We start from the raw sequence: 14,374 nt of genomic DNA, 5'->3' as shown, positions 1-14,374 counted from the left end.
CTTCCTACCTCCTGGTCCTGACGCTTTTCCTTCCTTTTCAACGGTCACGCTCTCTCCCCCTGTGGCGTGCAGGCCATCTGGACCCGCTTCTTCCCTGCTACCGAGGCTCTGAAGTCGGCTCTGTCTCAGGAAACTCTGGGGGAACTCAGGGTGGCTCGGGCAGAGTTTGGGAAGGACTTCACCCACGTGCGCCGGGCTGTAGACTGGGCCCAGGCTGGCGGCGGCCTCCTGGACATCGGCATCTACTGTGTCCAGTTCATCTCTATGGTCTTTCATGGGCAGAAGCCAGAGAAGATTGTAGCCGTGGGAAGGCGCCATGAAACAGGTACGTACTTTTTTTTTTTTTTTAATGTTTATTTTATTGAGCAGGGGAGGGTCAGAGAGAGAGGGAGACACAGACTCCGAAATAGGCTCCAGGCTCCGAGCTGGCAGTCAGCACAGAGCCCGACGCGGGGCCCGAACCCACGAACCGCGAGATCATGACCTAAGCGAAAGTCGGTCGCTCAACCGACTGAGCCACCCAGGCGCCCCAAAACAGGTACTTTCTATCTCGGACTGGACGATGGTGGTAAGTCCTCCTCTCTCACCGGGAGCCCTGAGCTGGGAATTAGTCTCCTAGCCCATGAAAATCAGCTTAGACGTCTGGAGGAAGCTTCTCCCTGACGTCAAAGAAGGTCAGATCTGGGGCGCCTGGGTGGCTCAGTCGGTTGAGCATCCGACTTCAGCTCAGGTCATGATCTCAGGTTTCTGGGTTCGAGCCCCACGTCGGGCTCTGTGCTGGAGCCTGTTTCAGATTCTGTATCTCTCTCTCTCTCTGACCCTCCCTGCTCATGGTGTCTCTCTCTCTCTCTCTCTCTCAGAAATAAATAAAACATTTAAAAAATTTTTTAAAAAAAGAAAAAAGAAAAAAAAGAGGGTCAGAGCTGAGAGAGTGGGCAGGCTCCATACTGGGATTTGCTGGGTGATCTCAGCCAAGGGACTCAACGTCTCAGTCTTGGGTTACCGGTAACGTGTCGATAATGGGGTTGTCATAGGGGCGCCTGGCTGGCTCAGGCGGTAGAGTATGTGACCCTTGATCTCGAGGTTTGAGTTTGAGACCCCTGTTGGGAGTAGAGAGGGAAGGAAGGAAGGGAGATAATAGTTGAGTTGCATAAAGAGCGCATTAGTGAAGTCTCTTCAGCTGGCTAGTTTGGCCTCATGCACACTGTCGGTGCAGCAAAAAGAAGGCAGGATGCAACGTACAAGCGTTTTTCCAACTTTTGCTTGTCCCTTGTTTCCTACTGTTCATGGCCCAAAGCCAGCCCCGGTTTCAGAGGCCCAATAGTCTACACCTCTTGACGGTAGGAGCTACGAAGTCCTATTGCCGCAGGGGCCCTCACAGGGTAAGGAGAGGGATTCTGTGGCCATCTTTGCAAACAGAACCCCAGGAGACAGTGAGTGACCGGGAAAATATTTATGGGTGAAGGTCACACTTTAGGAAACCTTCTCAGGCTAACATCTGGCCAACTTCTAGGCTACATGGTAGCTCTAAAAACAAGAGTCTATTTACTGGGGTGCCTGGGTGGCCCAGTTAGTTGAGTGTCTGACTCTTGGTTTTGGCCTGGGTCAGGATCTCCCGGCTCATGAGTTCGAGCCCCATGTGGGGCTCGGTGCTGACAGCTCAGAGCCTGCAGCCTGCTTCAGAGTCTGTCTCCCTCTCTCTCTCTGCCCCTCCCTTGCTTGCCCATTGTCTCTCTTTCTCTCTCCCTCAAATATAAACAGTAAAAAGTTTTAAAAAGTAATTTATAAATAAACAAATAAAAACAGATTCTATTTATCAAGTGCCTCCTCTGCATTAGGGTTATTATAGGGACGATCCCACCCAGGATAAGGACTTGGGCTTCTCTGGAACCAGAGAACGAGGTCAATAGGTTCCCCCGTCAATGGCATGTGTGCTGTGTTCCCGAACCAGCCGGCTACCTCGCATGCTGCATTTCACGTTTAACTAACGCTTATATAGCACTTACCGTCATCTCAATAGCATTCTGAGTGCTTTGTGCATTTTACATCATTTAACGTAACACTCGTAATAACATGTATCAGTTTCCAGTATCCCTATTTTATTTAAAAAATTTTTTTTAAATTGAGAGAGCAAGTGAGTGAGCAGGGGAGGGGCAGAGAGAGAGTCCCCAGCAGGCACTGTCAGCACGGGGGCCCGAACTCACAAACCGCGAGGTCGTGACCTGAGCCAAAATCAAGAGCTGGACACTTAACCAACTGAGCCACCCAGGCGCCCCCTCTATTATCCCCATTTTATTTTATTTTTAAGTATTTATTTTTGAGACGGAGAGGGAGCACGCCCACACATTAGTGGGGGAGGGACAGACAGAGAGGGAGACAGAGAATTCAAAGCTGTCAGTGCAAAGCCCTGCATGGGGCTTGAACCCACGAACTGTGAGACCATGCTCTTAGNCTCTGCTGTGCCTTCCCCAGGGGTGGACGACACGGTCACTGTGCTCCTCCAGTACCCAAGAGGGGTCCACGGCAGCTTCACCTGCAGCATCACTGCCGAGCTCTCCAATGTGGCCTCTGTGAGCGGTACCAAGGGCATGGCCCAGGTGAGGTGCGACGGGCCACGCCGGGCCGGGCCCAAGTGCCGGGAGCCGTGGCCCTTGGCCACAGGAGCGGGCCGGCCCGCTGTGGCTGCTGGAGCTGGCGTGGGCCGAATCGGCCTTCGCCCACCAGGCTACGGGATGGGTTTGGACCTCCGGGCTCCTTCCTGACCATGAACTTAGTCTGTCAGAAATCCTTAGGCCTGAGGAGAAACCGTTATCGACCCTGCTTAGAGGGCAGTTGTGGCCTTTGGGACCGCTTCCAGGACGGGACCTGAGCAGGACTTCGCTGGGCTTCGTGGGGCCCTGTCGCTAGAAAGAAATCCTGTTCTGAGCTGAAGAGTTTGGACCTTGCCCCAGACTTGAACTGCAAAATGTGGACCTTGCCCCGGACCACATGTCTATTTCCAGTGTGGCCTAGACTGGGGGACGGAAATGATGGAGGCTTCCCAGGGCTCTAGGGCCCAAAACTCAAGTCACCTCGTGGATAAGAAGGTGCTGGATTATCTAAGCCTCCTCCTTGCAAAGGGGATTCACACACGTGTAAAGATAAGCTGTCTTCACTGGTCCTAAGCATCGGGTGAGAGAGAGGTTTGCCGCCGGGGACGTGGACAGACAGGCTGCTAGCGGGACAGTCGTGCTGTTGAGGAACAAACCCCCAGTGGGGGATGGGGGGAGGCCTTCCTGGGGCTGGAGGGTAACCAACCTCTAGCCACCAGGTGGGAGAGGGAGGTCCCTGAGCATCGTTAGGCTGGAGCCCCCTGCAGCCACTTCTCATCTGCCCCCCAGATCCTCAACCCCTGCTGGTGCCCCACAGAGCTGGTGGTGAAGGGGCAGCATAGGGAGTTCCCGCTGCCCCCCGCCCCCGGCAAGGAGTTCAACTTTACAAATGGAATGGGCATGACTTACGAGGCCAAGCATGTCCGGGAGTGCCTACGAAAGGGTAAGGGCGCATGGGATGGGGTGAGAGGGTGGCAGCGTGGAGAGAGGCAAGCCTGGTACAGAAGGTGGGCCACTCCAGACCCCTCGGCCACTCTCAATAGCCATTTTGAACTACAACTCCCAGAATCCCCTGGGGCATCCCATCGGCTCAATCCATGGTTACTTTTGTGCCTCAGGGGATTCTGGGGATGGTAGTTCTTTCAACCTTTGTGGCGTGAGTAGGAGGGGTCCCTAACTGTACTCTCCCCCAGGCCTGAAGGAAAGTCCTGTGATTCCCCTGGCGGAAAGTGAACTCCTGGCGGACATCCTTGAGGAGGTGAGGAAGGCCATTGGAGTCACCTTCCCCCAAGACAAATGCTGATGCATGCCCCGAATAAATAAAGGCATGGTTCACACAGAAATCTTGGCACTGGTGGTTTGGTGGGGGTTGATGCAAGCCCACCCATCAAAGGGGTCGCTAGTGAGTAAATTTGGTAGAAGGAGGTGGGGAGGGGGAGGAAGGCAGAGTCAGGACCACATTTCTCACAAGTTTTTGGAGCAGACAGCTGTGGGCAGATCCTTGGTTTGACTACCATAGACTGTGACCTTGGGCAAGGAAGAGTGGGTGGGTAGGAGGCTTTCCCAGCTGCACTCTCCCACAGCCTCTGCCTGCCCCTGCCTCCTCATCGGCAAAGGAGAGACAGAATACCAACCACTCTCTGGAGAGGAGTAAATGCAATAGTGTATGAACAGCCTCCACACACAGTAGGTTCTCAAAAAATGTTAACTGATGGGGGCACCTGAGTGGCTCAGTCAGTTAAACGTCTGACTTCAGTTCTGGACAAGATCTCACAGTCTGTGTGTTCGAGCCCCGGGTCGGGCTCTGTGCTGATAGCTCAGAGCCTGGAGCCTGCTTTGCTTTGGATTCTGTGTCTCCCTCTCTCTCTGCTGCCCCCGCCCCACTTGCGCTCTGTCTGTCTCTCAAAAATAAATAAACGTTAAAAAAAATTGGGGGCACCTGGATGGCTCAGTCAGTTAAGTGTCCGACTTCAGCTCAGTCATGATCTCACGGCTTGTGAGTTTGAGTCCCATGAGGGCTCTGTGCTGACAGCTCGGAGCCTGGAACCTGCTTTGGATTCTGTGTACTTCTCTCGCTCTGCCCCTCCCCTGCTCATGCTGTGTCTCTCTCTCTCAAGAATAAATAAAAAATATTAAAAAAAAATTTTTTTTAAATAAAAAAATACCCTAACACATATACAACATACATAACGTCGTGACATTCATTGGCAAATACTAGTCATATGACCTTGGTGAACCACAGAGTCCAGGAAGTTCAATTCTACCAGGTTCTAGAAATTCGAGATGGATACGTTGGGTTTGCATGAATAATTCTCACTGTGGGCAAATGAGAGAGACTAGATGTCAATCAAATGAGTTTTCCATTCCAAGTCCTTTTATACATCATTCAGGTATCACTGACGTTGGTTTCAGCCCTCTGGTTGGTTGGCTTCAATCTTTTGTGTGGCAAACATGACTAGATGTCCCTTTAATCATGTACCGTAGGAAAGTTTTCACTGGACATATGGCTGCCCAGCTAAAGACTGCATTTCCCAGGCTCCCTTGCAACTAGGTCTTGCCACGTGAATAGGTTCTGGCCAATGGGATGTGTGCAGCATCTGAGTTATGGCCTTTTTTAGGCAACGAGGATGGCCTCCCTTTCAACCTCTCCTTTTCTGGGACTGGAGTAGAGATGCGTCGGGCATTGGTGCGTCCATCTTCCACTGAGAGAGGGAAGCCATGTGTTGCAGATGGTGGAGAGAAGGAGAGAAGAAAAACACGATCATGGAGCGAGGCAGGCCCCGAGATCTGCAGGGCGAGTTGGCAAACTGGAGACCCAGGAGGGCCGATGTTTAGTTCCAGCCCAAGTCCACAGGCCTGAGTACCAGGACAGCTGATGGCATAGGTCTCATCAGAAGGCAAGCAGCTGGAGATGCAGGAAAAAAGCCCATGTCCGAGGTGCAAGGCAGGCAGAAAGAATTCTTTCTCCCTCTGAGGAGGGTCAGCCTTCCTCCAATTGGATGGGCTCGCCCACATTAGGGAGCATGGTTTGCTTTCCTAAGTCACCGATTTAAATTTTTTAAATGTTTTTAGTTATTTTTGAGAGAATGAGAGAGAGAGAGAGACAGCGTGAGCAGGGGAGGATCAGAGAGAGAGGGAGACACAGAATCTAAAGCAAGCTCCAGTCTCTGAGCTAGCTGTTAGCACAGAGCCCGACGTGGGGCTCGAACCCAAGAACTGTGAGATCATGACCCGAGCTGAAGCCGGCTGCCTAACCGACTGAACCACCCAGGCACCCCCCAGGTCACCAATTTAAATGTTAATCTCACCCAAAACACCCTCCCAGAAACACCCAGAATGTGTTCGGCCAGATATCTGGGCCCAGTCAAGTCGACATAGAAAATTAAGCAAGCAGTTCCTGACACCAGAAATTCACTCCCTGTTAATGTCACCAAGGACTGCATGTTCTTGGACTGTTTCTACGCGAGAGGTCAATAAATTTCATTGTTATGTAAGCAACTCTTACATTAGCCCTTGAGAAAGCAGCTGAACTGGTGTGCCACTTTCCATTTTTCCAGAGATATCTCCTGTCCCCACTTACTTGCCCCATTAAAAGTTGGGAGTCTAGAGGAGCCAGGGTGGCTCAGTTGGTTAAGCATCTGACTTTGGCTCGGTCATGCATGATCTCACGGTTCGTGGGTTCGGGCTCCGTGTCCGGCTCTGCGGACAGCTCAGAGCCTGGAACCTGCTTCACATTCTTTGTCTCCCTCTCTCTCTGCTCCTCCCCCTCTCACACACTCTCTCTCTTAAAAATAAAAAAAATAAAAAATAAACTAAATAAAAAGAGGTGGAGTCTGCTTAGTCTCAGCTTAGGTCTTGCTCTCAGGGTCACGAGTTCAAGCCCTGCATTGGACTCTGCGCTGGGTGCGGAGCTTACTTAAAAAAAAAAAAAAAAAAAAAAAAAAGGGGAGCTGGAGTCTAGTTCCTCTTCCCTGAAAATGGAGCTCATGACTCACCCCACTTGGAACCCTTGCAACACGGATGCTGCATGACTAGTGAGGCTGGGGGGAAGACAGTACAATTTCTTCCTTGTTCGCAGAAATACTCTTGAAACCTTTGGCCATCATGCCAGTAGTTCAGCTGTCCTGAAGCCACCAAGCCACAAGGAAGCTCAGACGAACCCATACAGAAACTACATAGGAAGCCTTGAGACTCCATGAGGATGGAGATGCTCAATGAGCAGGTCCCGACCACCTTGGCCTATTACCGTTCTAGCTCCAGCTGCTGTCTGAAAACAATGAGTAGCCCCAGCTAAGCCCTTCCCAGTGCCATTACCCACAGGCATATGCAAGATAAGATGTTGCTTGTGGCTTTAAGCTGCTAACGCTCTGGGCTGATTTGTTACCCAGCAGTAGCTAACCAGAAGAAATGCGCTCAGAATTTTTATGACATGAGAGATGGACTCATTAAATGTCTAAGCAATAGTGGAACCCCCAAATCCCAGCCATTATCCTCCACCCCAGAAAATTTCCTAGGTCAGTCACCAGAGCCCTCTGTCCCTGAATAACTTAGTGCCACAATGTTACTCCTCTCTTCCACTGCCCTTACTTGCTGCACAAAGGGTTCCTCCTTTCCTGGCATGGGGAGGGGCAAAGAGAGAGGGAGAGACAGAATCTGAAGCAGGCTCCAGGTTCCAAGCCGTTGGCACAGAGCCCTATGTGGGGCTCGAACTCATGAACCACGAGATGATGACCTGAGCTGAAGTTGGACGCATAACCAACTGAGCCACCCAGGCACCCTGAACCTGCAGTAACTCTTACCAGTTAACTCTGGAAATCACACTGTCATTTCCACAATATCTTACTGGTCACACTGGTTAGCCCTATTGAGTGTGGGAGGGCCCTACACAGGGGCATGAATTTACCTGAAGACTATAATAATCATTGGGGACCATCTTGGAGGAGGGTTTCACAGTTCCAATGTAGCTTCCTTGTTACTCTAAACAGTTTTGACTTCAGAATGAGCTAAAAAGTTTTCAGGGGCCCCTGGGTGGCTCAGGTAAGCATCCAACTCTTGATTTCGGCTCCGGTCATGATCGCAAAGTTGGGGGATCAAGCCCTGTGTGGAGCCCGCTTGAGATTCTCTCCCTCCCCCACTCATGCTCTCAGTCTCTCAAAAAAAAAAATCAAATAAATAAAATAAAAAGTTTTCTCCCTCCTGCTCAATGGCCGCACTGTTTAGAGGTCAGCATTAAAAGCCCTTTCTTCTCTTCTTTGTAATTAAGGCAAAGGCAGGGCTAATTCATTGGGCTGAAATAACAGGCGCAGATGAAGCGAGCTTCAAAGTTAATAGGAAACACTATTTCCCCCAAGGACATGTCTTCTTACAGAGAAACTTTGTTCCCTAAAATCGTAGTGTTGAACATTTCCATCAGTAAAAATGAAACATCCCACTCTTGCCTGTAGGCGTTTGACACAGAGTAGCAGCCTCAATTTGCAATCCAGGTGCAGAGCCTCACATAATGGATTTAGGGACCACTCCACATCTAGATTCACCTTGTGATCTCCAAGACCTCCAAGACCCCGGTTCCTCGTCACACTCTGTGCCTGGTGTTGCCCTACCCTTCCTGCAAATCCTGTAAGAACTCTACCTTTTCCTTTTTTTATTTTATTTTTTTACTGTTTTATTTATTTCTGAGAGAGTGAGAGAGGCAGCGTAAGCAGCAGAGGGTCAGAGAGGGCGGGAGACACAGAATCTAAAGCAGGCTCCAGGCTCTGAGCTGGCTGTCAGCACAGAGCCCGACGCGGGGCTCGAACCCACGAACCGTGAGATCATGACCTGAGCCGAAGTTGGACGCTTAACCAACTGAGCCACCCAGGCGCCCCTGAACTCTACCTTCTCCTTTGTCGAAATGCCCCATGGTTTCTCTCTTCCGTGGTCTCCATCATCGCAAATGGTCAATAAACTTGACTTTGTCAGACTGTTCCTCTGGTGTTAGGCTGACGTATAATCTTCTATTGCTATGGCTCCCAGCCACCCTTGGGACAGAGATCCCTTCTCTTATATGCTCCCCCCACTTCATTATCTGACCCCAATCTATTTTCGAATCCGAATTCTCCTGCCCTCTTCCTTTCTTTTTAAAAGGAGATATGATTTCCACGCAGTAAACTGCTCATTTCATACGTACCGCTCCATGAATTTTTCAACATATGTATCCCCAATTGATCACCACGTAGATCAAGATACAACGCATTTCAGGCACCCCGGGTGCCTGCCTTGGGGCCCCTTCCCTGTTCATACCCTGCCAACCGGCCGCCACAGATTCGTTTTGCCAAGTTTTGAACTTCGTATTCCTTTTATTTTCACAAAAACAACTCAGACTCTAATCGTCTAAAACGTCCTGCCTCAATGAATGGTATTTTTGGCCTCCGATGTTCCTTCTGCCCTGGGAAGGGCTTCGGTTCCATCTGAAACTTCTGAAAATACTGCACGAATGAACGAATGAATGAAAGTTACAGCTGCGACTGAATACTGGGCGGGCGGAAGCGCGCCACGACCGGTTCTCACCTGGAGGTGCTGATTAGATAGTCACGTGACAGGGGCCCAGGCTCCCCAAGCCGCCGAGGCAGGTGCCGTCACGTGACCCGACAGCCCTGCGGGGCGATCGCCGGCGGGCAGCCATTTTGCGGGGCGGTCACGTGAGAGGACGCACGTTCAGCGGGGCGCTCACGTGACCAGGGGCGTGCTGCGGCCGCCCGGGCGGACCCGGCGAGAGGCGGCGGCGGGAGCGGCGGTGATGGACGGGTCCGGGGAGCAACCCAGAGGCGGGGGTNAGCCCCACGATATCCTCCTGCCGGTCTCGGGGCCGTGCGATCTCGAAGCACTCCGGGGCAGAAACTCCCGGAGCGGGCGCTGCCAGCTTCCAGCCCCCTCCCTCCCCGGGGGTCCCCGGCTCTCTGGCCTCGGCTCTCCGATCCCTTCCTGTCTGGTGCTCTCGGACCCCCGAGAAGCTGGAGACCCCAGAACCCAAGCCCCGGGGCAGGCCCGGGCTTGTCGCCGGCACCACTTCCTGGTGGGAGGGGCGGGTCTCTCCTCTGCCCCCTCAGGCCAGGGGTCGGGATGCTCGAAGCGTTCCCTCCGCCTCCTCCCCCGGAAGAACGCAGGATACAGGCCGAGGCTCCCGGCCTTTTTCCCCATCAGGGACTCAGCTGTCCGGGCCCCTAGGCACTATATCTACCAGGGACCCAGAAATGCAGGACCCCTTAAGGCTGCCCTCCCTCAGAGATCATGAGCCGCCCCAGTTCCCTGGATCCCCTAGGACCCAAGAGTCCAGGCACCTCTTCCCTCCTTTCTCCTCTAGGGCCCACCAGCTCTGAGCAGATCATGAAGACAGGGGCCCTTTTGCTTCAGGGGTGAGTCTGAGGTGTGATTATTGCCGAGCGGATTGGAGGAGTGATGCCCCATTCTGATTCTGCACCCCCCCCACTCCCTTCCCACTCTAGTTTCATCCAAGATCGCGCAGGGCGAATGGGGGGAGAGACACCCGAGCTGGCCCTGGAGCAGGCGCCCCAGGACGCGTCCACCAAGAAGCTGAGCGAGTGTCTCAAGCGCATCGGAGATGAACTGGACAGTAACATGGAGCTGCAGAGGTGCGGCCCCTGGGCCCCAGGAATCCAGCCACTGGTCCCCTTCTCCCTCACGTCCCCGGAGGCCCCTCTTCCCCTGGGCCTGGAGTTCAGATCCACAGTCTGCTGCTCCCTCGGACCCACGCGTCCGGGGCCCACCTCTCTACTCAGCTCCCTGGCCGAGAAGCCCTTCGTCCTCCAGGATACTGGAACCTTCCCTCAGGGAGTCGTTTTCCCCACCTTCCTAATTGTCCGTCTTGCCCCTTTCCCTCAGGGCGGCCCCTTCTTTTCCGTGACAGCCTAACTCACGCCTCCTTTTCCTCGTCTGGTGTGAGGCGGACGCCAGAGTCTCCACCATGCTCTGCCTGGCCTTCCCTCGGCAGCGCTGCCTTCTCTTTCCTGCAGGATGATCGCAGCCGTGGACACAGACTCCCCCCGCGAGGTCTTTTTCCGAGTGGCAGCGGAGATGTTTTCTGATGGCAACTTCAACTGGGGCCGGGTGGTTGCCCTTTTCTACTTTGCCAGCAAACTGGTGCTCAAGGTGGGCGGCCGCCGGGCAGTGAGCCCCGAGGGATGCTCCGCTCAGACCTAGAAGGACCTGGGAGTCGTGAGGTCACCCCCTGTGGCAGCCCGCTAAGCGCAAAGGGAACAGAGAGGGCAACGGGCTGGTTTGGGGGCCCCTTCAGTTACTCCTGCAGCCAACATTTTTTAGGCCCGCTGTGTGCCCGACCCGAGACGCGGCACCCAACAAATCGGCTCGGCTAGGTCCCTGCTCTGGTGGAGCCCACGGTATCTGAGGAGTGCTGAGAGAAGCAGACTAGGATGATGTCATTGTGCAAAGTGGGGGGGGGAAGACTTCTAAGAGGGGATGACCTCAAAGCCAAAGTTGCAGCGATCTATGAAGATCGGGGAAGAGGCACCTGGTAGCGGCCACAGCAAGTGCAAAGGCCCTGAGGCAGGCCCAAGGCTGNGGGGGGGGGGGGGGGCAATGGGTGGGAAATGAGAGGAGATCGCAAGGGGTCCGCCGGGGCCCTGCGAGGATGTTAGCTTTGCTCCGAGTGAGATGCAAGTGACTGGCTGGTTCGAAACAGGAGCGTGGGGCCACCTGATTGATAAATCTAAAGGAATATTCTAGCAAGCAAAATGTTAATTGTACAACCTAGGCTGCAGGCGTATGGCTATGCACCGTAAAATTCTTTTAACCTTTCTGTCATAAGTTTGTCATGATAAGACATGGGGGGAGCAGAAGCCCAACAGTTTTCTTCTGGCCACTGTGGGTAGAAGAGAAAGATTCTGGAGCAGAACCTGGGGAGTTGGGAAGGAGGCCCCTCTAACAGTCCTGCTGCTGACCAGATGCTGGTGGTAGCTGTGGAAGCAGGGGTGGGGCAGATTTCTTAATGTGTTTGCCAGATTGAACTGATGGGGCTTGAATGTTGGAGGTGAGGAGGACAACAGGGAAGAAGCAGCCGGACAGAGGGTGGGAAGGGGAAGTTCAGGTCATTGGAGAGTCACGGGCAGGGGGGTATGGCTGGTCCTGCCTAGTGTGAAGGTCAGAAAACCCCTCTCTGGAGAATGACGTCAGACCTGACATTAGAGCTTTGAGGGAGGAGTAAAAATTTGCTTGGTTGAAGCCTGTTTAGGTAGAAGAATCAGCATGTGCAAAGGTCCTGAGGCAGGGAAGAGTTGGTGGGAATGAAGATGTGGAAGAAGGTAAATGAGACACAGAAAAGAAGTGGAAAATTGGAATGCGATCAAGTCAGAGCCTTCATACAGGGCCTTATGGGCTGAGCTATGCCTTTTGGTCTTTACCACCTGGGGAGCCATGGAAGGTATGTGAGCAGGGCAGTTGACAGTAAAAAGATCCAGTTAATTTATGAAGCTCGTTCTGATTATGAGTGGAAAAGAGGCTGCAGTGGGGCAGGAGGGGAGGCAGAGGTGAGAAAGGCATCGGGCCACTGTCCCCAGACAGTGGGGGCAAGGCTCAATCCCTAAGGCCTATTCCGCTCCCTGCAGGCCCTGTGTACCAAGGTGCCCGAGCTGATCAGGACCATCATGGGCTGGACCCTGGACTTCCTTCGAGAGCGGCTGCTGGGCTGGATCCAGGACCAGGGTGGTTGGGTGAGGCCCCTCACCCCCCTCCCCTGCTGCTGAGACCCCCGAGTCCTCCTGAGCCCAACACAGTGTTGCCTCCCTGACTCTGGATCATCAGATGGGGTCTATAATGCATTTCCTCACATGTCTGATCAACTCCTGGTAGTCATCTGGTTCCCACTGACCTCTTGGTGGCCTCTGACCTCTTGGTGACCTCTGACCTCTCAGTGACCCCTGACCTAAGTAGTATCTGCTATTCTCCCCCCTCCCCGTGCCTCCACTTTCCCTGGAATCCGTCAAGATTTTTGAAAACCCTCCAACCCCAGCTCTTTCCGTATCCATTAATCTTAGGCCCTTGCCCCCACTCGTGCCCTTTGACCTCTCGCTGGCCCCTCTTCCTTCCTGATTCCTCATGTGCTGGCTCAGGGGGTCCCCCTTGGCCCAGCTCCTGAAGTGACTGGTGTGTCTGTCTACAGGACGGCCTCCTCTCCTACTTTGGGACACCCACGTGGCAGACAGTGACCATCTTTGTGGCCGGAGTGCTGACCGCGTCGCTCACCATCTGGAAAAAGATGGGCTGAGGCCACCAGCTGCCTTGGACTGTGTCTTTTCTGCATAAATTATGGCATTTTTCCGGGAGGGGTGGGGATTGGGGACCCTGGGCATTTTTCTTACTTTTGTAATTATTGGGGGGGGTGGAGGGGAGTGGCCCGGGGGGGGCGTCAATAAACCTCTTTCGGGCCACACTTCAGAGTCTGAGTCACTGAGCCCCCTCCCTGGCTGCCATGGAGACCAGGCTTCCTGTGCTGACAAATCTTTTGAAGGAGCCCAGCGCCCTCTGGGTTGGTGAAGTTAGGTCTCCACTCTGCCCTCCAAGAGCCCGTGGTTGTGAGGGGACCGAAGAGCACTTGTGTTGAAGCCTATGGCAGTGGCGCGTCCCAGGCCCCAGGCTGCAAGGGGCGAGACGTCAGGCAGGCAGCGGAGCCCGGGCTGTAGGGCAGGGCAGCAGGCTCTGAGGAACAAGGCCTCGGAAGTTTCCACCATATGGGAGCAGAGGAAGTTGTCCACTTACCGAGGTGGAGAATGGGGGTCAGGGCGGCAGGACTCGGGGCTCTAGAGCGTGTGGGGAAGCTACTGGAGGTCAGAAGGCTGGGACCAGAAGAGCCAAGGGACAGGTCAAGGCCTGGACTTGTGCTATGTGGCCCGAGAGGAGGGGACAGGGCTGGATGGCGGGGGAGGGGGGCTAGTAACACTGGGTGGGGCCTCCCAGAGAACGGGCCCCAGTAAAGATCGTGCCGACTGGACACAGAAGAGGAAATCTGAGCCTGAAATCACTTAGTCACAGGGTCTTTCTGTCTCTTGTCTTCCCCCGTCCCCTCTCTACCCCTCACCCCTAAAATCTGGGTCCTTCAAATCATCCCCCTTCATCTCCCTCTACCTGTGAGCATTTCCAAAGCCGGCCCTCTCTGCAAGTGCGACCTGGCGGAGGCCAAAGGTCTTGAGGCTGAGGTATGAAATTTGGTGAATGAGTAACTCAGGCCCCATTGTGACTGTGTGCCTGGGGCAACCGCCCCTCCCCCAGAGACACCAAGTCAGGGGAGAGCTGTCCGCTAGATGAGATAGCAGTGAAGGGAGACTGAGTCACCGCCCAGAGAGAGGGGACAATATGGCCGCAGGCAGGAGGAGCCCAGGGAAAACGGCAAAGGAACTGAAGAGACAGTAAGCTGCGGAGACAAAGCACTCTCGAGGTGGCACCCTGGGGGTGGGGGTGGGGGGCAGNCCTGAGACCCTCACCCCTGAGCTCAGCATGACTCAGCACGGCTGCTCTCCGGGTCACTGGCCCACGGGCACCTTGAAGACCCCAGATACGAGCCTCCTCCAGTGTCCCCTGAGTCAGAGTCAGGGGACACCTTGCCTGGGCTGCTTGGAGTGCCCCCCACCCGCCGCCCCCTGCAAAGCGGGCCTCAGTGGCTTTAGCTCCCCGGCTCAGCCCGCTGGCTACCTCCATGAGGGCACTGAAATAGGTTCAAGTTCCTGTCTTCGTCTCCTTTAACCCCCCCACCCCCCCGCCCCCACCCCCCCGCGCCG

General features: G+C 54.1%; 2 protein-coding genes across 3 annotated transcripts in view; both read left to right on the top strand.

Moving 5' to 3' along the window:
- The window catches only part of DHDH (dihydrodiol dehydrogenase), a 7,840-nt gene extending 3,906 nt beyond the window's left edge, over positions 1-3,934 (top strand). Inside the window, exons 4-7 of the mRNA XM_077747081.1 lie at positions 73-325; positions 2,473-2,597; positions 3,381-3,534; positions 3,785-3,934. Of these exons, the coding sequence (XP_077603207.1) occupies positions 73-325; positions 2,473-2,597; positions 3,381-3,534; positions 3,785-3,894 (642 nt within the window). The 3' untranslated portion in view covers positions 3,895-3,934. The remainder of the gene's footprint in view (positions 1-72; positions 326-2,472; positions 2,598-3,380; positions 3,535-3,784) is intronic.
- A 5,365-nt stretch (positions 3,935-9,299) lies between these two features.
- Positions 9,300-12,954, top strand: BAX (BCL2 associated X, apoptosis regulator). Of its 2 annotated transcripts, XM_077747328.1 has the most exons (6): positions 9,300-9,400; positions 9,931-9,982; positions 10,073-10,219; positions 10,601-10,736; positions 12,209-12,313; positions 12,763-12,954. In XM_077747328.1, the coding sequence occupies exons 1-6, from the start codon at positions 9,367-9,369 to the stop codon at positions 12,865-12,867; spliced, it is 579 nt and encodes a 192-aa protein (XP_077603454.1). In that variant the 5' UTR covers positions 9,300-9,366; the 3' UTR covers positions 12,868-12,954. The 2 variants fall into 2 exon arrangements, with proteins under 2 accessions (XP_077603454.1, XP_077603455.1); XM_077747329.1 differs by lacking the exon at positions 9,931-9,982 and having other exon boundaries at positions 9,329-9,400; positions 12,763-12,953.
- The last annotated feature ends 1,420 nt before the right edge of the window (positions 12,955-14,374 follow it).

Source organism: Crocuta crocuta, unplaced genomic scaffold (assembly GCF_008692635.1).
Source record: "Crocuta crocuta isolate KB4526 unplaced genomic scaffold, BGI_CrCroc_1.0 scaffold334, whole genome shotgun sequence".
Taxonomy (NCBI): domain Eukaryota; kingdom Metazoa; phylum Chordata; class Mammalia; order Carnivora; family Hyaenidae; genus Crocuta; species Crocuta crocuta.
Note: the sequence above shows the minus strand (reverse complement) of the source record. Positions and strands in the feature narration are given on the sequence as shown.

What these genes read in the sequence shown, in the direction of transcription:
- BAX (XM_077747328.1), top strand. Translation starts at nt 9,367, where the DNA reads ATGGACGGGTCCGGGGAGCAACCCAGAGGCGGGG. An exon ending in AGTAACATGGAGCTGCAGAG is followed by an intron (nt 10,220 to 10,600) that starts GTGCGGCCCCTG and finishes TCTTTCCTGCAG; the next exon opens with GATGATCGCAGCCGTGGACA. An exon ending in CCAGCAAACTGGTGCTCAAG is followed by an intron (nt 10,737 to 12,208) that starts GTGGGCGGCCGC and finishes CGCTCCCTGCAG; the next exon opens with GCCCTGTGTACCAAGGTGCC.